The following is a 24,264-nucleotide window of genomic DNA, read 5'->3' on the forward strand; positions in this document are numbered from 1 at the left end:
TCACTCAAAATCATTTTGTGGATTTTTTAAATGTTTTTGTTGTTAACAACCTCTTTTGGGTGTCCACTGCGTTCAACGTCTTCGATGCTCATTTCACCACGTCTAAACTTAGCATACCAATCCTTGATGGTTGATTTTCCTGGGGTATTGTTCGGAAACTCGGCATCAAGCCTAGTTTTTTATTCAAATGTATTTTTCCCTTCAAAAAGCAATATTTTATCAACACGACAAATTTCTTTTTATCCATAGTTTTCACAGTAACAAAAGTTGCTTCACTCAAAATGCTATAATTCACAAACTAATACACACATCTTTTGAGGGTTAGTATTAACTATAAAACATATGGATTTAATTCTATTAGCGCCATCTATGTGTCAGGCCGGGGACTTTTCAATTGACCCGTTAGTTTGTCATCTAAACAAAAATTTGATTGGCATTCGATTTGTGAGATCTGACTTAGTTTAGTTCCATCTAGTACAGTACTTTAACTGCATCATTTTAGCATATGTATCTACTGTTCTATTATCTATCTCTCTTAATTTCGGTTGCTCAAATGCACACAACCACTGCTATTCGATTGTACGTTTTTGACAGGCTTCGTAATATTTATTAACACTAGTGGTGCCAGGAACTGCGATGTTGTTTTTCTTCGGACTAAGTCTCATTGAAATATAAGTACAGGGAATTAAAGAAAAGCAGAAAAGGGTTTTTACTATTATAAGCATATTTACCCTCACAAGGACAAAACTAGCCCGATAATCTCGTTTGCTCAAGCGTGATCCTCTCAGGATGTGTAAAAGTGTTATATCAAAACGCATTCTGAAGCCAGTATAAAATTATATTGGTAGAAATCTGCTTCTTTCGTGTATATACTTTTTATTTCGTTACAATTATCCTCCATTTTGAAAACTCTTCTTTTTGTAAACTCTTCCTCTGATGTTCCTCTGTTGATAACGTATACTTTACGTTTTCTGGTTAGTTTATTCTTATTATAACTGTTTATATTATTTATATTATAGTCACCATATTATAATTACAATATCATAATAATATACTTTATACTATTACCAAACCTAATGACTGTATTATGTAATTTATAATCCCAGAAAGGTCTTTTTCTGAATAAGCGTTTTCACAGAAGAAAATGGAAAATTCTGATAGTTTTTTTAGATTTAAAAAATTAAAGCTTATAATGGAAGTGACGGAAACAATTGAAGCAAAAAAAATAGAGCACAATTACAACCATTATCATGACTGACTATTCACAGCTGTTTTATACAAATTATTAAACGTTTGATCTACTTTTCTATAGAAACTTATGTGTATTCTAACAAAAAATCAATTATATATAGATATTAGTGACGGAAACAATTCACAATTAAAATCGAACATGAACACAAGATTGCTAACCATCTGTTGCAGCTTTTACAGATTTTATCGGCACGTTATATAAGCATTTTACAATATTCGCAGGAAATTTCCAATGCGTCGCTTTCTGCAATATCCGCTGATATTTATTTATTATAATTTGACCGTTCGTTAAACTTCACCACACCCACAATGATTTTGTTAATACGAAAGTGGAAAAATATTTATTGTAATATATTGCAAAACCCTAGTTCAATATTTAGAAAGTTGTCTTGGTTTCAAAGAAACCAAACTTCACTGAGATATACATATAATTAAACAACGGACATTTAGTCTGTTAACAGGTCTATTGATGGTAAAAATTAAAAGTTTTAGAACTAAGATTAACAAACAATTTATTTCCAACAGCTATGTGAATGCTAAACTATTTCGTCGGTGCCAATATTTTTTCTTGACTACATTACCAATTACATAACAATATGGTTATACCATTAAACTGTGTGTTTCCAGTAGTAAAAAATATATTGTATAATATATTGATATAATAGTAGCCTGCATGTACTTTGCATACCCCGAAATAATATCAATCAATTATATCTGACTAGGTACATGCTTGAATATCACGTTTTTTAATGATAACATCCACCATGGACAAATATATATTAATAGTATAAAAACTTAACATATTCTACAAAACAGTGTTCAATAACCATATACTTTTTACATTATCTCTCATTATTTTAGCCAGAACAATTTTAAAACTACCTGAAAATTATATAATTCAACTCATTTACATTAATTTTAAAGTAATTTAAAAATGATTTATTACTTGCTGTTCTGAGTCACATATAATCCTAAACCTCATAAATTCATCGATTCAGCCTCACTAAACTCTACTATCACGTAATTTCGTACTTTATTACCGATTATGAACTAGTATTTTATTTTGCTTTCCCAAATTTCATCAGACTTTCATCTATCTTAAATAATCAAATACTAAGAAACTCAAAACAAAGCCATAGAATGAGCGAATAACAAACATAATCAAGTTCATTAAATCGAAATATGTATACATAGAATAAACTAATCCATATCCACAATATAACACATCTTGGTTGTTTGGCTACATTTCAATGTATAAACGATTCTCCGTAGTTTTACATAATTTTTCTAATTATTTTTCGATAAAAAGCATTGTAATTGGGATGATTTAAAGGTAATTCACGATCATAAAGCTTTTTGCGTTCCTAACAAGATTTATACTATTACCTTGTCAGTTAATTTTAAAAGCCTAATTCGATTTTGGGCCAATTATACTTGTTTCTCAGATTCTTAGTTTGATTCAGTATGATAGTAGACCCAGATCTCATTCATAATTATATGACAAAATCTTTCATCACTGTTACATTGTCTTGAATTAAGATTCCAAGTTTTATAATAACTTTATATTAATTATTTTATTAACTAAAACATTAACTTTAAAAAATTTACACATGTTCAAAAACTTTTTATTAATGTTATAAACTGCGTCTGATATATAAATAACATTTTAAATATTAATTACTATAACTTCATTGTTCAATGTATTTTCTCTTTTCACTACGATGAACATATACACACGCATATTACAATTGTTTACTTGTGAGATATAACCGGGAATTCATAAATTAGACAACTAAAAACATATCTTCACAACAATAGTTTCTCTGTTATTTAAGATTAGACATTAATAGTCTCTCGATAAAAGCCATAATACCAACGTCGAATATAGTATTTTGTTTTAAATTTGTCCGTAACAATTCTGTAAATTTTATGGTTAAATTTGTTATATGCACCGTAATATATCTTTTTTTATATATGGTAAAGTTGAAATATACTCATGATAAATGAAGTAAATCAACAAAAATATGAGTGGCAAAAAAGTGGCAATGTATCAAAGATGTATTAATATTAGCCTTGGGAACTGTCGATGGAAATTGACTATCGACTGTTTTGTAATTGACTACTTTTTACTATCGACTGTTTTAGTCGCTATTTTTTGTTCGATTGATTTTACTACTTTGTGCTAGTGACTGTTTTCAGTCGCTATTTTCTGTCCGACTGATTTTATTACTATTTACTATCGACGACTGTTTCAGTCGTATATTTAGTTACAATTTCTATACTAGTTCAATTCGACTGATTTTTAACGTTCTGGATGTCGTCCTATCCGCGACCTTGACAAAAATATTCCGAGCTTAGGCTTATATAAATTTATATGTAATATATATAGTTTTATGATTTTTTGGTACACTTGTAAATAATTTTGGTACAAATGTGCTATATTAATAATATATTGTATATATTGTATATTAATACAGCAGCATTTTGGAACAATATATTTCAAGATTGTTAATGTAATAGGGTAAAAAGATTAAAGTTGTGAATGATAAATAGTAAAATAATTTTGAATATTATTATATATATACAATAATAGGTAATAATTTTTGATTGACTTTTTGGTTTCCATCTGACTCTCTGGATTTTTGTTCAAGTCTTAACCGTAAAGAGGTAATAAACTATATTCAATATTTATACTAAATATTTCTAACAAATGAATTTCTTGATAGGAAAACTCTTTAATATTCAACAATGTATTTTCTTCGCTATTAAAAATACAAGAAAATAATGATAGTCGCCACACATTTTAGTTAAAATTTATTTTATCAGCAGGTAAGATAGAGAAATCTCTTTTAAAATCTATTTTTATTATTTTATAAATTTTCAGTAGAATGATGCATTCAGCTAAACTATGCTACGGTTTGAGAATATTCTGAAAGAGAATCCTCAACTTTTGCTATCTGCAATACTCGATTTAAAGAATCAGTACCTGGTATTACAAATAATGCTGAGGCTATACAAGAAATTATCACAAAAGAGATATATTCCATTCTAACTTCAAAAAATTAAAACGTGGTACTATAACTCGAAATTCAAGACAGAAATACTGAAGAAGAATGTATTTCATCTGAAGATATTCGATAAAAAAAAACTAGCTAGAATGAAATAAATAATTACGCCAGGTGCTACAACAGCTTTACAAATAAAACAGTATTTGGAAATGCCACTTATTGGGCGTTTAGAAAACCCATTAGATTTTTGGCATTGTCATTAAATGATATTAGTTGATTTATATCAAAAATCAAATATTTTTCAAAATCTGGTCAAATTATTAATAATCGAAGAAATCTCATAACGGGAGAAAAGCTGAACTATATATATGTTCATTATATTTTTGAATAGTGATTAAAAAATATTTCCGTTCAATAATAAATAAAGTCATGCATTAGTTTTTTCTATGATTAGGTATTGTAGCGACCTTGAGGCATGTCGAATTTTACATCATGGAATAAGGGTCTACAAAATACACAGAAATATAATCCCAGATGTTGAACAGGGGCGGGGTGCCAGCAGCGCTAACTAGAACCCGACAACGAATAGCTGGCGGCAACCCCGAGACGTTTATCTGGGATGTTATTGAATTGCGATTCATTCAGTGCTCAACCCTCGTTTGGTTTAGACGTGCCACCATCGACTGCCCAAGCCTCGTCTCCAGGTAACACCACTGCCATCCGTTTTATCATTTTTATATAGCCAATAAATAACGGTCACATAATGTAAACACCACTGTTTCATTTCATTTTACCTCCATTCACCGAGCCACATTATTTACCCTAAAGGTATATGTTTAATTTTTATTTAGTATTTATTGTTATTGTACAGTAGTTCTTTAGTTTAAATTCCATTATATTATCTATATAAATTAAGTAATATATTAATTATAGTAATTACTATTTTCAGTCGCTAGGTTTTTTACTATCGACTATTTGTGCTGTTTTACTACTATCGACTGTTTTCAGTCGATTGTTCTCAACGATAATTAATATTACTCGATTCTATTCGATTATAACTTCACAAAATAAGATCTGAAAATAGATTATTTTCTTACTGAGAGATTCTTATAACATTATAGTTGAAATTAATTATGCACTCATAGTAATGTATTGTGGCATACTTCACATTCTGACAATATATTGATGATTTTAAACAAGTTCATTGTCACTGGACAACTTCAATACAGAATTATGCACTGTTGTCGCATAATCTAGTAATTTTAGTGTTTGCAAAATTATAACATGTCCAATACTCAGCAGCATATTTTGCATAAAAAGTCAAATTAAAATGATCAAAATAATGATTGCTGGAGAAATAAATCTCTGTTAAATAGTAAAATTCAATACATAGAAAGTTGTAATACATCTCAGATGATTCAAATACATATTCAATCAATGAAAAAAGCACCGATGTTCTATTTTTTTCCTAACAAAATTCAATACATTGAGATCGAAAAAAACCACGTCTGACGATATAATCGAACCAGTAGAAAGTTCCTCTTTATATAGTCGCTGATAAGCTCGTAAATTTCGCGCTAAGACATTCAAGGAATTTCTATTTGGACTTTAAAATGTTGAATTTCTTCTTCGTCAGCACCCATGACGGGTGCGGTACATTTTCGTTTAACCGTACAGCCGATAGCTTTTAAATAAATAAAATTAATTTATCACCTTTTTGCTCCTTTAACATAACTGTAAATGGGCGTTTAAATTAATTCAGAATATTAAATTGAAAGAAAAACTATTATTATATATATTGTCCATCACTAGCTACAACGTATCCGATTTTGTAGACTCATTTTTAAGGATTTTAATAACAAATGAAGTTTACACACAAGTAACACAGGGGCTTTTTGTTCAAAATTAGCTTTATTCATCAACGTAATTTCCATCAAGAGTCACACAGTTATTTTAGTGCTGCTCACAATTTCAATAACGATTTTATAGAACGATTTATCTTTTGCCTCAAAATAGGACTGTCACCAGTTGCTGTCCACTCAGATAACGATCGTTTTGATTTCGGAGTGAAATGGAAGATCCATGTTTTATCTATTGTCACATATCGACGCAAAAATTTCGTTTTGTTATGTTTAAATATGACCAAAGATTACTCAGAATCATCACTACGTTCTTGTTTTTAATCAACAGTGAGCCACTTTGAATAGAGCTTTCTCATAGTCAAATGCTCATGCAATATAAAACCAACACGTTCTTTTAATATCTTTACGATGTTAGCTAACTCACGCAATTTCACTCGATCCTTGAAAATTATTTTGTGAATGTTTTTGATGTTTTCTAGTGTTACCACCTCATTTGAACATCCATTGCGTTCTGCATCATCCGTGTCTATACGAGCACGTCTTAAATCAGCAAACCAACATTTTATTGTTGTTTCTTATGGAGCAGCTTTCTTTCAAGCTTTCTTACGGTTCAAAGCAGTCAAAGCTAATTTCGCCCCTAATTTACCCTTTGCATGTTTTTCATTAATTACAATACCTTATTAATTCTTATTTATTTTATTTGTTATATTTATTTTTAAAATATTTCAAAATGTTTTTAATATACTATTTTTATACTATCTTAAGGCAAAGTCATCTATATCGTCATTTGATCACTTGACAAAACTATTTGACCTTAAGACCATACACAGAAAGCACACAAGAGTACATTTTTCTAGGCATCTTGTTTATACATTGATTTCTTTTGTTAAAGGAATGTTAATTACGGTGGATACGAGTGGTTTGAACCTATTACAGACGGTGGAAAGTATTTTCTTCTTCTATACGTGCACAAGAAGGAATTAGTATCAATTGGATCGGCGGTTGTAATAGTTTTAACTTGCTTTTTTTATTGGTAGAGAGCTGACAAAAAAAAGGCGCGCATACTGCTCCTGGATTTCACATTGCCTTTTCCATAGTGGTTTCGAGAACGATTTAGAAATTGTAATAATTAACTGTCTGCCCGTTTAATATGTAGATGTATTAGTCACAATAAAGACTAGATTTGTTTTAGTCAATGCCAGCTATATATAGTGTGATAATGGGTATCATATAAAGTAATAATCATACAATATAAAAATATAAAAATTAACATTGACCAGTATGTACAATTTTTATACATAGAATCAGTGTTATAGATATATATTGATAGTTTTAGTATCTCAACTGATCCAATATCAGTTATAACCATTTCCGCAATAAAAAATTATATTTAACTTGTTGGAAAATGTCAAAAGTTATATATTCCAACCATATTTTTTCTAGCATCCCTACCTATTATGTCAGATTTCTGTTGATCGATGTTCTTTTAAAAGATCCTTAAAAAAAAGAATCTTTAAAAGATCCGCAATCATTAAGCCATTTGTTAAATCATAATAGTAGAAGGGCTTCATTTCTGACTAGTTCAGCCAGTATCCTGTAGCCAATTATTTGATCTCTTTTAACTCAATATAGAGTTCATAACATACTATTCTTAACATCTTCCTCTAAACCATGTCAGTCTAAACATGTATAACCAAACACACATAAGCATCTCGCGTAAGAACATTTTACCATTAGTATCTACAAATATATAATTGCTTTCACATCCATTTTTCTGTTGAATGAATAAGAAAAACTTACCTGTAATGTTTGGATGATTTAAGAAAAGTTACATAATATTGTCTGTTAAACCTATAGAATGATCAAAATATAAGTTGTTACAATTATTTCTGTTTTATATTCAAAAACAACTTCACTTAGCCATTAAATGTTTTTAATGATCACGTTTTCTAATCATATTAGACTTTTCGATTTTAAACTTTAATAATAAACTAATTTATATAATTTTTATTAGAACTACTCATTTGTACTTGAATCATTTCTTGCTTGTCAAGGGCAGGATAAATATTTAAAAAACTAATAACTTTAGTAACACATACCTGATAATGATATTTTCATTTCATTGTATGCGAATGTATTTAGCGATATAATTAGGTTTCTTTTCACTTCAACATAAAGAGTAGATTTTAAGCTATTAAGTAGTATTTTCCAACCTGTAATCCATTTATCCATTTCGTTATCTATCACTTTATATTTCTTGTATAGGTTTTGCCATAACGACTAATCAGATGATGTGCTATAATATTATTCATCCTCTCTGAAAGTATCTTTTCGTCTGAATACTAACGAATTTCTAACTATCCTCTGGCTATGTTGCAACTTCTTGCAAAATCTTCTAATAATAAGTTGACATTTATCTGATATTCTTTTTTTTCACCTTTAATTTCTTCACCATGTATTTCAAAAAACAAGCAATGGCTTTCAGCGACACTTTTCTTTTAAACAAATTATAAGGAAATTTTCATCATAAAAATATCTTTCTAGAAATGTAATTAGACACTTTTACTATATATATTAACAGTTAACTATTATTATAAACTATTAACAGTTAATATCGACTACATTCTTGAATATATTATTAGGCATTAACAACGACGTTTATTAACCGACTTCAAAAAAGAAGGAGGTTCTATGTTCGGCTGTATATATTTTTCTATGTGTGTTTATTTTTATTTTTAATTATCCGCCATACGCCATTTTTAATTATCCATTATATAATTATTATATTATATATATAATTATTTTAATTATATACTTGAATTATGGACCGATTTTCAAAATTCTTTTTTTATTCGTAAGAGTGTCCTTTCGAGGTGGTCCCATTGGAACCAAGTTAGGATCATATGGTGGCAAGGGAAGGATATCGAGGGAAAACTCAAATATCAAAGGCACGTACAATGTTTTCACTTATTTTTTATCTAAAATAATCAGATCAGATATTTGTGTATAATGTTATTGCTGAACTGATGTGACGAAAAATCGGAAGTACTTCAGTGTAAAGTCATTCAGTTTACTTATTAAGCATTAACCGTAAGTCGCGGGTTCGACTCCTAACAGAGCAGCAACTTTCGCTTTTCTGTTTAGTTCGAACATTTGTCAAATCATCTAGATTAGGTAGCGAACCCCAATACCTGAAACATTCTATCATTCAATCAACGATTGTTTATTCCTATTTTTCCTCATACAGAATGCACTTTTACTTGGGCTATCCATTGAAATCCTTAATAAAATAACTGTGTAATTTATTAAGTAAATATCTAACACCAAAAAGAGAAAAATATAAAAATATAAATAATGTAAAATATAATCACACGGCACTCAACGGACTTCAAACTGATTTTTATTCAGTTACTACTATTATTATGTACATTTTTTATTTTAAAACTTTTTTTTGTGTTGAAAGTCTAAGTTTGATTATTTTTTACATTTAATGAATTTTATTTTTTGAAGTCGGTTCAATTTTTTTTATAAAAATTTTATTTTATAACCAATGACAAAGCGAAAACTTTGTGTTGGGTTCGATATTCAGCTTATTTGAAAATAAATATTTTAATGGGCACAGTAATTATTATACATTGAGAACTACAACAAATTTGTGTTATTAATATATATTTCATACACGCCAACTTTTCTCTATAGTTACACTTTCCTTATTTTTTTTTGCTGTATTGCCTATCTTTAGCAGCATATTACCATAAAAAAATGTTCACTTTAGAATTGTTTAAAATATATTAAAATACGTTGGAACTATATTGTGTAATATTTCCATTATCTAATGCTAATCATAATAAAATATGTGTAACTAAATACTGTCTACTGTTAATAAAGGCTATAACTAGTAATATAATCGTTGAACAGTTATATTTTGAATTTGCTAGATAATAAAGCGATAATCATGTATATTTGTTTAACGTAAAACCAGTTAAACAAATATTTAGAAAAATGGTAACACGAGATAAGAAACATTTGTTTTACATTACGCCCGCTCCTATTCAGTCACAATATATCGTTTCTCTTTACAACAATAGCTATCAAATTTAAATATAGATCATTTGGCACAGTTTTAATAATTTAAACTCAAATTAACAGTCTTAAACTAAGCTTTCACTGTTTATTCAATTTGACCGAAATTAGCATCGAACAGTTATTATTTTAATTCGCTCGATAAAAACTGTTTCATAATTTATGACTAATAACCAACAATTAAATCAAATCAGATCATGAGGCTGTATAAATAATTAATCACTAGTCAACCGCATAAAAACTCCTCGTACTCGCCCTGCTTGTCTAATAATACAAGTTCAAAAGAACAGTAGTAATAAATGAGTTTGTAAACTAAGATTGTATTAAACATATCTAATGTAAGATGTAATTAATAAAAAAACTTTCATAATAACTTCTTCACATAATTCACATTCGGTTTTGCAATCTGGAACTTTCACTGTGTCCGAATAACCGGAACCAATAAAAAGTAAACAATTATTATTATAAATATATAATAGCTCACAATTAACAATTAACAAATAGATCAGGCCCGAGCGTGAATCTGACGTAAGTGATTAGTCACCGGTCAGTTTTCTACCTCTTAACCCAAATAACTGATTGACTTTTAGTCTCCGGTACCCGCTCGTGATCATCAGCATATAAAGAAATTCTTGTGCTGGCGAAATGCATAATTCAACGAATAGTCCAACCGACCGGTACCCGGCTGCGGATACAAAACTGGGTCGCAGGTCATCGTTGAACGTTGAAAATGAAAGTCGGAAAGTTTCTTTACCGTGACAAAACTGTGAATCGATCGGTGATTTTGAAGGATCTCCGATATTTAGACGACTCAAAATAAAATTTCAATATTAATATATTTGAAAATCGTGTATGTAGCATACAATATCATTCGATAAGTCTACATATTGTTTCGAATTCAATTTATCAATATATTAACGTATGTTAATTCTTGAGTACAAATCCTAAAAAAATATATCATAAAGTATTTTATTATTATCCATATTACATTTTAATCGTCTGTTATATCTCATATCTTACTATTTATATATTTTTTTATCACTTTTTTGGCCCTCCAACATATATGTATTATGCTTATGTTTTGAGCATAGAATAAAAATAACAGGTTATTTGAAAAGTCCCTGGCCTCACACATAGATGGCGCTACTAAAATTAAATCGATATGTTTTTAGTTAGCCTTAATACTTAAAAGATGCGTGTATAAATTTGACAGCTGTCGGATCATTACTATGTGGATTATAACATTTTGAGTGAAGAAACTTTTGTTATTGTGGAAAAAAATGGATAAAAAGAAATTTCGCGTATTGATGAAATATTGCTTTTTGAAGGGAAAAAATACAGTTCAAGCAAAAACTTGGCTTGATGCCGAGTTTCCGGACACTGCCCCAGGAAAATGAACCGTGGTGAAATGAGCACCGAAGACGGTGAACGCAGTTGACGGCCAAAAGAGGTTGCTACCGACGAAAACATTTAAAAAATCCACAAAATGATTTTGAATGGCCGTGAAAATTGAAATTGAATGAAGTAGCAGACACTCTAAAGATATCAACTGAACGTGTAATCATACGATATCATTCACGAATATTTGGGTATGAGAAAACCCTGTGCAAAGTGGGTGTCGCGCGCAAGCTCACTTTTGACCAAAAACAACGACGAGTTGATGATTCGGAGCAATGTTTGAAGATGATCAAGACTAATAAACCCGAGTTTTTTTGCGTCGATATGTGACAATGGATGAAACATAACTCCATCATTTCACTCCAACGTCCAATCGACAGTCATCCGAGTGAACTGCACACGATGAACCCTCTCAAAAGCGTGGGAAAACGCAATAGTCGGCTGGTAAGATTATGGCGTCTGCATTTTGGGATACGCCTACAATAATTTTCATTGACTGTCTTGAAAAAGGAAGGACCATAAACAGCGACTATAACATAGCGTTATTGGACCGTTTGAAGGACGAAATCGCCGAAAAATGGCCGCATTTGAAGAAAAGAAAGTGTCGCTTCACCAAGACAATGTGTATATCTATATGTTCCTCATCCACCGTATTCTCCAGATCTGGCCCCCAGCGACTATTTCCTGTTCTCAGATCTCAAAAGAATGCTCGCTGGGAAGAAATTTTCGTCGAATGAAGAGGTTATCGGTAAAACTAAGGCCTATTTTGAAGCAAATGACAAATCGTACTACAAAAATGGTATCGAAAAGTTGGAGGGTCGCTATAATCAGGGCAAATAGAGGCGGAGATAAGATATTTCAAGGAATATAAGGAGTTTGGGTAGGTTTTTCGAGGTGAACAGGTCTGATAGACATTGAAGGCAGTTTTGTTCGAACCTCAATAGGTCAAATTTACATAGTCAAAGTCAGGGTTACATTCTAAGAGTACATGGCATAACAAGTATGGAGAACAGCTCTCCTCATTTATATCTATATTATATAATTATTTTATATTTTTGAACTGATATATCTCTAATATTGTAATTTTTTTTATGATTTGCCTTATTGTTTGTTTGCATCCTCTGCCCAAGTTGTATCTATATTTCCTTCTTTGCCACTTCTATCACTCATTTTACTCTACATTCTCGTATGTTTCCCAGTTCCCAGTTGTTTTTTCATTCAAGTATTTACTCCCTATTTTCTTCTTTTGTTTTATATCTTCAGACCATTGCTGTTTTTGATCAGATGCCATGACGTTAATGCGACAGATCTATTGCCTTGCATCTAGTACTGAATTCTTGAAATATTTCCAAAACTATTTGGATGTTTGTGATATTTCTGCAATTTGTTTACTTATAATAATTTGATATCTATAGATAATTTTGTATCTTGACTGTTGAATAATTGATATTATTGATTTAAGAGCTCCCCAACCCCTTAACGTTTTTTGAAGACTCACATCAGCACAAACCAAGAAATATTAACAAAAAAGGAGAGGCTATAACCCTTCGGTCAGTTCCGCGTTTCAGTTCAGAGATCCCAAAACAATAAATTACAGTCAACTAGCAGTTATCATAACAAGAATCATGACATCTACACAAACAAGTAAATAATTAAATAAACAATCAAATTATACGAGGAAAAATTAGATTTTGAATAAAGACCGATTTCTCTGACGAAGTAAATTACTTTGTGTAGGTATCCGTCAATGAAGCATACAAGTCATGACTTCTTCTGATATGTTTCTACATTTCATTTAAACGTTTTTAACTTGTTTCTCCAGTATCGGAACTTTTTTTTTAATTTAATTAATATATTGGTACCAGTCGTTTCCGTCTAACCTACAATTTGTCTTTATTATAACTTAAATCTAGATATATAACTAGGAGGACCCATCGGTCCTATCTCAGTATCCGGTGAAATAATGTTTATACATGTTACTGCTGAATTTTTTAATAAATGCACCTCACTACACAACACTACATAAGATCAGATGGTTTGATTCTTTTGAGTCTGTGTCCTGTTCTGCTGGTATCCAATAGTCCTTCCTCTTGCCCCCTTGCAATTCTCTTGATTTCTTGACTGACTGTGGGTATCTAAATCAGTCCTATAGCATTTGGGTGCGCTCACAATACCTCTCAGGACTTTGTTCTGAAAAATTCGAATTTTATTTATGTTACTCTTTGCAGAAGATCCCCATAATAGAACTCCGTATGTCCATATAGGTTTCAATATTTGCTTATATAATAGCAATTTATTAAATACTGATAATTGTGCTTTTCTCCCATTTAGCCAGTACATTTTCCTATATTTCAATTCCAGTTCTTTTCTTTTCTTCTTTATATGTTCCTTTCAGTGAAGTTTTGCAGCGAGATTCATTCCGAGATATTTAGCATTGTTGCTTAAGGAATGATAGTGTTATTTAATGTTATGGCTATTTATAGGTGAACTGCACATGTACAGATTTACATTAATTAATTCTTATTTTCCAAGCTTGTGTCCAATCATTTATATTGTCACTTTCCTGTTGTAATTTTAAGAGGCTTCTTCACTATTGTCTCCGACAGCTATAATAGAGGCTAGTAATATTTTCCGTTTATGGTATATCACAAGTGTAAAGTAGATAAAGCATTGGTCCCAGTACATTTCCTTGTGGTACACCTGCTTTAGATTATTTTATTGTAGAGTAAGCTTCTTCTTATTTGACTCAAAACATTCTGGTTATAATGTATGATTTTAGTAGTTCGGTGTGTTGTTTTGGTAGCATTTTCTGTAGTTTATGAATAAGGCCTTCATGGCAAACTTCATCGTAAGCTTGTGCTCCATATAAAAATAGAGCTGAGCATACTTTTTTACTTTCATAGGCTTTTTTAATAACATCTGATATTCTGTGGACCTGGTCAATAGTTGAGTGCTTGTTAATAAACCCAAACTGGTGTGTTGGTATAAGGTTTTTTCTCTCTATGATCGGTTTTATTCTTTTCAACAGAAGTTTTTCAAAAACCTTAATTCGGAACTAATGATCTACCAATAGAGAAAGATCTTTATAATATAATTTTCGGTAATTGTATTATATGTACAATTATATGCACGCTTTCTACTTTACATTTGATGTTTCCTAGTATGTATATAGATATTCTTCAGCTTCATTAGTTATTCGTATAAAATCCCTCTTCTTCTTTCCTTTGTTAACATATGCGTATAGTGTTTTGCCTTTTGCTTAATTTATCTTTCTTATGTTTACGTTCCATCTCTTGTTCTAACCTCTTATGTATTATGCAGCCTACTTCTGTTGATGCACTGTTACTTTTATCTACTCCACCTCTATGAATCAAAATATGGCCGTTACTCATTTCATAAGTGCCCAATCCCTTATTTATCGTTTCACTTACTTAATTTATTCAAATTCTTCTTCCTCTACGTTACCTGTCAATCTTATGTTCCACGTTTCCGTCTTCAACATTTGTGGTGTTTTCCCTCCCCACCTTTTTAACTTAAGAAAGCATATCCTAATTGTTGGTTTATCCATTCTCAAAGAAACGATAGAAGCTAATCTTGATTTGCTACACAAGGCATGATTTTGACCTGAAATCATTATAAGTTGGTTGGTTCTGCTTTGAGCTGTGAATAAAAATTCTAACTCTTTTTTAATCATCTCAATAGACAGGAAAGCTAGCATCAATATGAACACATGCTGAATTAAAGTATTTGTTAGAGAACTAAGAAAAATCATAACCGATAGCTATCCTTATGGCCATGTCAATTCTGCCAATGATAATAATGCAATCCATATCTAAGGTTATGATGATGAAGAACTTACTAAATGGTTTCAAACACTGTAATATCATTTTATGGTATTTTATTGACTTGTTGAGTGATTTTATCTAAATTCTTTAATTATAAATATATGATTTGTATAACGATTGATATATGATTTGCTTTAAAGAAAAAATGATAACAAATGTAATACTGTATATTCAGTAAATATTACCTAATGAAAATAACTTTTTTTTCGAAATAATAGAAGATACAAATATACAAAAATTTTTAATTTTAAAGAAATATCTATCACCGCAAAACTATAAAATTATTATAAACAGTTAATTAAAAAAACAAATGCATATGAAAACAGTAAACTTAAAATATATCTGACATCTGTTGAATACGTCGATAATGAGGTCGATAATTAAAAAAATTGTAAATGTCGAATATCCCAGAAAAATAGATATTATAAAAGATGCTACGATATAATTAGAGAAATCGCTAATAGTCAGCTATTATTAATATGTTAGCCGATATGATTAATTATGCATGTATATCGCTAATTTTCAAAATAGGCGAAAATACGTAATCTGTTGACATAATGTCACTACATAACATTTATATTACTCTCATCCTACGTCCATAGCAAGCGTGTTAGTTTTCAGAAATGAAATGAGATCATACCACCTGATAAGACAAAATATTTTTACCGTTTTTTTCAAAAACAAATGTACTAATTAAACTACGTGACAACTAATTTATTCACTTTTAAATGCCGTTGTTTAAAATTTTTGGAATGTAGGTTAACATAGCACACTTATGTTATTAGAAGATTAATTATTTTGTTTATGTGAACATTGGTATTTATGACAAAATAAAAAAATATGGAAACTGTCCTTTCCTATTCTCTCGCATTATTCTATTTGAATAACATATTTTTCATTACAATGTTTAAAAAGTTATCGCAAATGGTTTCAGAAAATTTAAGAATAACGAGTTTAATGTCGAATTTATGTCGAAGAAATGAAGGTGTAAACCGAACAAATACTCATGCTGGAGTTACAGGCAATAAGAAATCAAATACCTTTAACGCTCAAACAGAACTAAGGCAAGATGGAAGCTTAAGCACAACTTTGTTCATGACATTTATGGATGAAATAATATAGACACATCAAATCGAACCGACAGAAATCGGAAAGAATTTTGCTGATTATCTACTGATAAAAAGTGATAATCTAGATTACCTATCTGAGATTACCGCAGAACTAAGCAGCAACGAAAGCCAAGAAAAAAATGTAGAATATTTTGCCATAAATAACAATATTTATTGACAAAAATAGACGAATATAAGTATATAAAACGATATATAGAGTAATTTTGACATTCGGCTAGGAGACATGGGTGCTATCAAAAAACATAAATATAAAATCTAGAAAGCGGAAATAAAATATCTTAGAAGGGTGAGAATAATAACAAATATGAATAAAATTATAAACAGAAATAAACAGGAACCTCAACATAGAATTACTGAAAGAGTATATATGAAGGAGAAGTTGTCTCTTAGTTGATTGGTATTTTACAGCACTTTAAAATAGTCTGGAGAGCAAAAACAGAACCGGATCTGGGATGAAAGTATCAGCAAGACATTGCCACAGCAAAAATTATAATTTATGTACGAAAGGGACACAGCGGAAATAAAGTCGAAAATGGGTTGATAATTTGTAAAACGTTAATGCTCAAGAGAAAAAAGCAATTCTTTCTATATAAAATTGTGACTGGTGATGACTACTTGCTCATTTTATTTTGATAATTTTACATGGAAAAAAAATCAAAAACGCTACTCTGGACGTCAACATCATACTTTATACCATATATATATGATATTATGGTGTAAGTCAAGTTATAAGAGCATAAGTTATTATTCAGATGATTTGATATCAGGTCAGATAGTCAGGAAGCATAGGTCATCATGATTTAGCCATTAAAAAAGGCATATCCTAATATAACTGTTTTATTTTAAGCAACCTTCAAAGAAAACAGCTATAAAACTTAATAATTAATAATTGATATAATATATATATATATATATATATATATATATATATATATATATATATATATATATATATATTCTCTTTTTTTTATTATAATGCTAAATATACCAATAAGTCACTTACTTAGTTTAAAATCTTATTTTATTTGTCATATCCCAAGAATGGAAGGGTTCAAATAGTAAAATTTTTAATTTACTTTGTAATACTATTGTATTTAATGTCCACGATAGCCAGTAACTTAACAGTTGTGGGATATAACACCTCGCTCTTAAAGAAACGACCACAGAGATGCGCATAGTTGTTACTCATCTAGATATAGTCTCGTCATCTACCTTCGACCAGTTTGCCTTTGTTGATCTTCCAGATAATACCATGGAATGGTTTTTAAGTCTTTCTTAAGGACTCCAGATTCTAGTATTATACGGCTCAGAAAGTGAGCTACAACAATCCGCCTTTGATGGCCGTTCACCTTGAAGCGCAAGCTCCTGTCCAAATTCCAGTAGACTATGTTAATTTACAGCAACTTCAATCCGCCTTTGGTAGCCTTACATCCTGAACTGTACTGCTTGTTCCGGGAATCTATGGACTAGGTGTATTTTACAAAGCTTTAATGTTTCCTAATTAGAATAGTTTGATGCTAGCGGTCGATGAGCACCTTCAATCCATCTTTTGTGACTTTACACCTTCAACTAGCATGGTTTTTCCTAAACTCCACTTAACTTAACTCCACCAAACCCATGTCACTCGTTACACCATTCAGTCATTCTTTAGCACACGGTCCCTTCTTTTCTTTTATTCCGGAGATGAGATAGAGAAATGATTATTTAAAGATAATTAATTTGCCATCAAAAACAGTAAACGCAGAATAATATGTAAAGATAAAAGCTGAAGAATATACAAAGTTAACAATATTTGAACTAAAATTGTGAAAAAATGATTTTAAATAGTACATTATACCAATCTTTCTGAACTAATATAAAAATAATCCTCAGAATTTATTTGTGCATCTTATAATACAAAAAATAATGTTTAATTATTTTTTAGGCAATCTTAGGCTGCCTGTTGGCCTTAGCCGGAGCTGCCGATGAACACCGTCCAAAGAAAAAAGAAAAACGCAACCTGGAGCACAGCCTGTCCCAGTACCATGCCGGCGGTCCGCACAGCTACCGTTTGGAAAGGAGAATCTCGACGGGTCCCCAGCAACTGTCCATCCAACCCCCACCACAGTACTTCCTCGGTCCCTCCCGCCCGTATCGCAAAGGTATACCGCATTATCTTCCCGTGCCGCCTTACGCTGTTCAGATGGAGCCTTTGATCCACTACTCACAGCGCGATCCCCTTTACGATCTTACTAACACTCTTACTTTGTCCCCTCACGCAGATAACGGCCAAAGCTTGGTGACGGAGAACGGATTCGCTTCGGATCGAGGAGGCCACGGAGACACTATCTATATACCCCACAAGCCCTTCATCAAGGTCGTGGAAAAGCCAGTCTATATCAAGGAGCCCGAGCCGATCATCGAAATTATCATCAAAGAATCGAACGTGACTTTACCGGCACCTCCCACCGAAGCACCGCCACCGCCGCCAAAGAAAAAGAAAGAAGAGGTGCAGGTGTTTTACGTCAAGTACCGGAAAAACCCTAACGGGTACGGTAAAGACGCCGTCATCTACGACAAGCCGGTACCGGCTATATCGCCTGTGATACCCGACGAACCAGAACCTCAAGAAGAATGGAAAGACCCCGGTTATAATTCGTATGGAAATGATGTAACGGAGGCTCCTAGGAAAACCACGACACTAAGAACCATCATTAAGCCAGATTCGGAGGTGTATCACAGTCCGGGAAATAATGTGAAAGTCACGTTTGGCAAAGAGGGTTTCGATTACAGTAAGCGGGCTAGTAAACCGGAAGATTACCCAGGCCCTAGTGTAGCTCCGGAGGGACGGCAATTATCGTCTTTCAGCAACGTGTATTTTAAGAGGCCTGGCTCCAGTTTCCACGCTAGCGCTAGCGAATACAGACCCGAGTTCAGGGCGCCGCAGCCGTACCGACCTTTTAACAGTTTCCCTCAGCCACCCAGTCAGCATAGTAACAGACCGCCTAGTAGAGAGTTTAACAATAGACCGCCGCCATCTTTCTTCCCCTCATCTAAGCCTCATTCGTCATCGTCATCATCGTTTCCCAGCTTCTCACACTCTATTTCTCATCCACCGCCATCGCAGTTCCAATCGCAACACAGACCATCGCCCACTAGTCAACCTGCGCCTCCACAATTTCATTCACACACCTCATTCGGCGAGGTCCCCTCGCCCGGTCAGCGCAAACCCGTACCATACACCCCGTTCGAAAATATCAGACCATCACCACCAGCTTTCTCGCCACCGCTTCCCTCCACAGAACCAAAGCACCAATCATTTAACGCACCAGCGCCTACTCATCACTCATTGCCACAAGTAAAGCCCCATGTTCAATTCAGACCCGAAACTCACATCACCACACAACAGCTTCCCGCCTCGAGACCTGCGCCTAGTTTCGCCGAGGTGAACAATCAGTTCAAGGTGGTGGACTCTCCCAAAACCCTGCAATTATCGCACAGCTTTAATCAGTTTAACAGCCAGCAGCCAAACTTCCAGTCCGCTGGGTCAAACCAGTATCAGCCAATTAACAATGCCAGAACGCCCGAGAAAATAATACCACCGGGCGGTGAACTTGTTGCAGCTCTGCCAAGATTTGAGCAACATCTGATTGTTGACCCTACGACTGGACAATTAACACCTGCCGATCAGGCTCAACAACACCAACAACCACAACAGCATCGTCAACCACAGCCACAGCAACAGGTTCATCAACAGTCACAGCAACAACTTCACCAACAGTCACAGCAACAGTTTCAACAACAATCACAACAGAGCTTTACATCAAATACCCAATTCGCAAAACAAGCCAAGTCTCAGAGTTTCCAACAGATTCCTCAACAGTATTTCCAACAAGGAACCTCGCAGAATTCGTTCATCAATCAACATCCCAACGTTGTTAGTCAAAGGTAACGTCATCATTTATGATGAAAGTGAACTTGCACAAATGGTCGACTTCCAGATCATACTCAACCACACCAGCACCAACAACAACCACCCCCGTCAGTACCACAGCAGAACCCGAAAACCCCTCCACGACAACGAAGGATCCTAAAGTACTAGAAGCTCAACTGCCCGACGAAGTTCCTGACGATTTGAGAGAGCAGTTGCTCTCGTCTGGAATTTTGAACAATGCCGACATTTCCATCTTGGACTATGATAAAGTGGGAGACATTCCTCTATCGGCACTACCCCCAGATCAACTTGCTAATTTCTATGGTGCAGGTAAATTTGTTGACGATCATACAAAAAGCATGGTAACATATATATTGAATGGATTCGCATTAAAACATTTCATGTTGTATAATATTAATATATAATATTTCATTCGGACACATTTGGGGTTTAAAATGTGGATAATATTCATATTGCTGTTAAAGTTGTTTGTTATATTACTGTTCTGTTTTATTCATGCTAAAAACAGTAAACATATATACAAACGCATCCTCAATCTAACTTGGACTGTCTCTTTCAAGGAAAACGACGTCTCGTTCTTTTATTTCCGCACATACACTGGATGTACAACACTTTTGAGATTGAAGATACATTTTAATCAAATAATAATGATTATAATATAATTAAGTCACAAAAATGCAGAACGTACATCAGGCACACAAAAATAGAGTCATAAACAAACTGAAACAAACCATAGAAACAAACAATCGCGTTATAGAAATGGGCCAATCGAATGTCTTTGTGGGGCAATTTAAACGAACCAATCAAAAAAGTGGTCTCAGTGCCTGTATTGGTGGGACTACGCAAAACATTTCGTCGGTTTCATCTATTTAAGTTTAACCTCTAGATAATATCCTATGTTTCAAACTTTTTGTCCTCAAATTTGAGATATCAATTTTAATTAATTATGAAGTAAATGTTATCGAAAATCATGGCTATGAGGTGTGGTTAAAATTCGTTGAAGGTTGCCTTATCTGGGTGACTGTACATTCAGTTGCTATCCGTTTCGTGGTCATAGGCATATTACTCTAAACATACATACAGACCTTAATTTGTAATCTGTTATTTAATATGTTACTATAACATGTTATTTAATACAAATTTGATAATATTTTATATTTAAATTATAGGATATATCGTATAAATAGATCTAAAATGAAAATAATATATGAGATATACATTTTTTTAAAAAATTTTATTCATTTATTTATTTATTTATTTATATTTTTAATTATTTATTTAATTTTATTTATTTATTTAATAAAAATATATCAAAATAAGGGCAGTGCTGGATCGAATGTTTCAGTCCCAAAGAGCGAAGAGGTCAATTGAAAAGTCCCCGGCCAAAATTATTTTTTTTTATTTAACATAATTCCCTTCAAGGGTGATACATTGATTATAGCGACCCTCGAACTTAACAAAATATGACTTAGTTTCGGCGATCACCTCTCATTCAACGAAAATATCTTCCCAGCGAACATTCTTTTGAGTCTGAGAACAGAAAATAGATCTGGAGAACGCGGTGGGTGAGGAAACAATTCGAAGCCCAATTCATGCATTTTTGCCATCGTTTTCACTGACTTGTAACACGGTGCATTGTCTTGGTTGAGCAGTTATTGGGTGGTGTGCTTCTCATGTGTACCAATATGAATTATCATTTATACCATTTTGGATTCATCTCAAATTACCTTGTTGTTGTTGACTTGAACAGGAAGTTTATAACTGCATAATGGTCTTTATACATTAAGCCAATTCATTTGTAAAGCATCTGCACTTTAATGTAGTGCGTGTTTTACACACCCTACATTATTGGTAATTTTGGCCATAGTTCATCTCCCAGATGAGTTCCTATGATCATATCATTCCTTCATGAATGATGACACAAAGGCAATATAACACTACTTTTGTCTGATCATTTTAGCATCAAACAGATATTATCATACAATAACCAGACCTAGAATGCAATCTCCCATTTATAAATATATAACCAAGTTTTATTCGTATGAGCCACCAGAGGGCGCACAAAGCGGGTTTATTTACTACAGGGGGAAATTAAAAAATAGGATTAAAAGATATTTATATTACAGTGGAAAATAAAAAATTAAATTTTAATAAAATATTAGTAAAATACTAGTTAACATTTGTATGAAACATTTTCAAAATACATCAAAAACAATATCTAATCTGACAATAAATAACTTATTTTCTAATTGAACATTATTATTGCCTTAAATATTATAAAATAAAAAAAACTCTGAATTTTCTGCCATATAAAAGTATATTTGTACCTACTTCTACTTCTGTACGAAGATTCAAATATAGGCTGAACAACTACTGATTTCAATATTTAACTTGTAGCCACATTTTCCTTTTCCATCAGGGTGAGAGAAATGATCTGTGAATGTACATCTATTATATATTTCAATTCAATTATCGATGTAAATTTTAATGAGTCTTACTATTAAAACTGCAATTAGGAATTGTATCTTGGTTAAGGAACAATATTTGGGGCATAATCATCTGATCGATATGGAATGGAAAGAATAAACCTTTCTGCTCGAAAAGTTCATATAGTAGTTCATAAGAGATTTTTTGAAGTTTAACATTACTTATTTTAAAAACCATTTCAGCGCTGGAGCAGAATCGTTCGGAAAACAATTAATTTTATTTTAGCCTTCATATCTTGAAAAATGACACTCATATTATGATCTTGCCTTTAAACTAATAATATTCATCGTAAATGCAACAAAAATAACAGAAAAAAAAAGAAATCTGTAATCTGTTTAACTCCGACCATATGGTGATTCGGATACGCAAAACACGGTTACGGGTGTTTTCTTTTAAGTTCCCATTCTATATTCGGCAGATATGATAAACAAGTGTTTAATAAAAAGTAATACTATTTGTCATTTTGCCATTTAATGTTGCAATATACCATACACCAATGAATTAGAAGAAATACCTGTCACACGCTGACTTAAGGCAATAATAATACTTATCAAATTTACACTTGACACTTATTGTAATACTCTTCACAACATAGGTGGTGCCCAACAACTAGCAGCTGCTGGTAGCGAGCCAGTGCCCCAAGTTGCCGCTCTCACCGCTCCCAAGTCACTGGCACCATCCGACGATCAAGAAATGGACGCTGAAGAAAGCGAAATTAGCGAAGTCTTAGCGAAACCTGACCAAGGTGCCGAAGTGAAAGTGGTGAAATACGATCCTGAAACTGAAAAAGGCAGACAAGTCCAGGAAGCGTACATCAGCGATGACGCTCAACAGGTTGATCCAGTAGTTTTGAACGATAACAGTTATAACAGGTGCGTATATCGAAATTTAGTAATGATAACATAACCGAAATTATCGTAATTTTAGGTATCTTCCACTGAAGGTCAACGGGACCCAATTCCCCATACCAGACGCGCCAGAACTAAAAGGAAAGCGCATCACTAGCGTGGTTGTCTTAGCACCGATCACTTACGATTTTGCATCAACACGAAAAACTCGCAGCACTGATTCATCAAGCGATATCGATCTCATCCAGAGTGAACCATTGAAGAAATTACTGAATGAACCCACTGCCGAAAATTACAAACAATTTTTGGACAGCGAGAACAAAACAGCAGCCGCCAAACAGTCCATAATACTTCTAGTTACAGGGTATTACACTTTTTAGCACATTTTACAGCCATTAAATAAAAACAATACAAATCG

At 32.4% G+C, this 24,264-nt stretch overlaps 1 protein-coding gene across 1 annotated transcript in view; it reads left to right on the forward strand.

Moving 5' to 3' along the window:
- The window catches only part of LOC143196450 (uncharacterized), a 43,943-nt gene that overhangs the window by 18,858 nt on the left and 821 nt on the right, over nt 1-24,264 (forward strand). The window contains exons 2-6 of the mRNA XM_076404129.1: nt 18,502-18,718; nt 18,839-20,504; nt 20,558-20,820; nt 23,594-23,870; nt 23,926-24,210. Of these exons, the coding sequence (XP_076260244.1) occupies nt 18,502-18,718; nt 18,839-20,504; nt 20,558-20,820; nt 23,594-23,870; nt 23,926-24,210 (2,708 nt within the window). The remainder of the gene's footprint in view (nt 1-18,501; nt 18,719-18,838; nt 20,505-20,557; nt 20,821-23,593; nt 23,871-23,925; nt 24,211-24,264) is intronic.

The sequence above is a fragment of the Rhynchophorus ferrugineus genome, unplaced genomic scaffold (genome assembly GCF_030347505.1).
Source record: "Rhynchophorus ferrugineus isolate W39M unplaced genomic scaffold, kcgeb_rfMv2 rfM4, whole genome shotgun sequence".
In the NCBI taxonomy this organism is placed as follows: Eukaryota; Metazoa; Arthropoda; class Insecta; order Coleoptera; family Curculionidae; genus Rhynchophorus; species Rhynchophorus ferrugineus.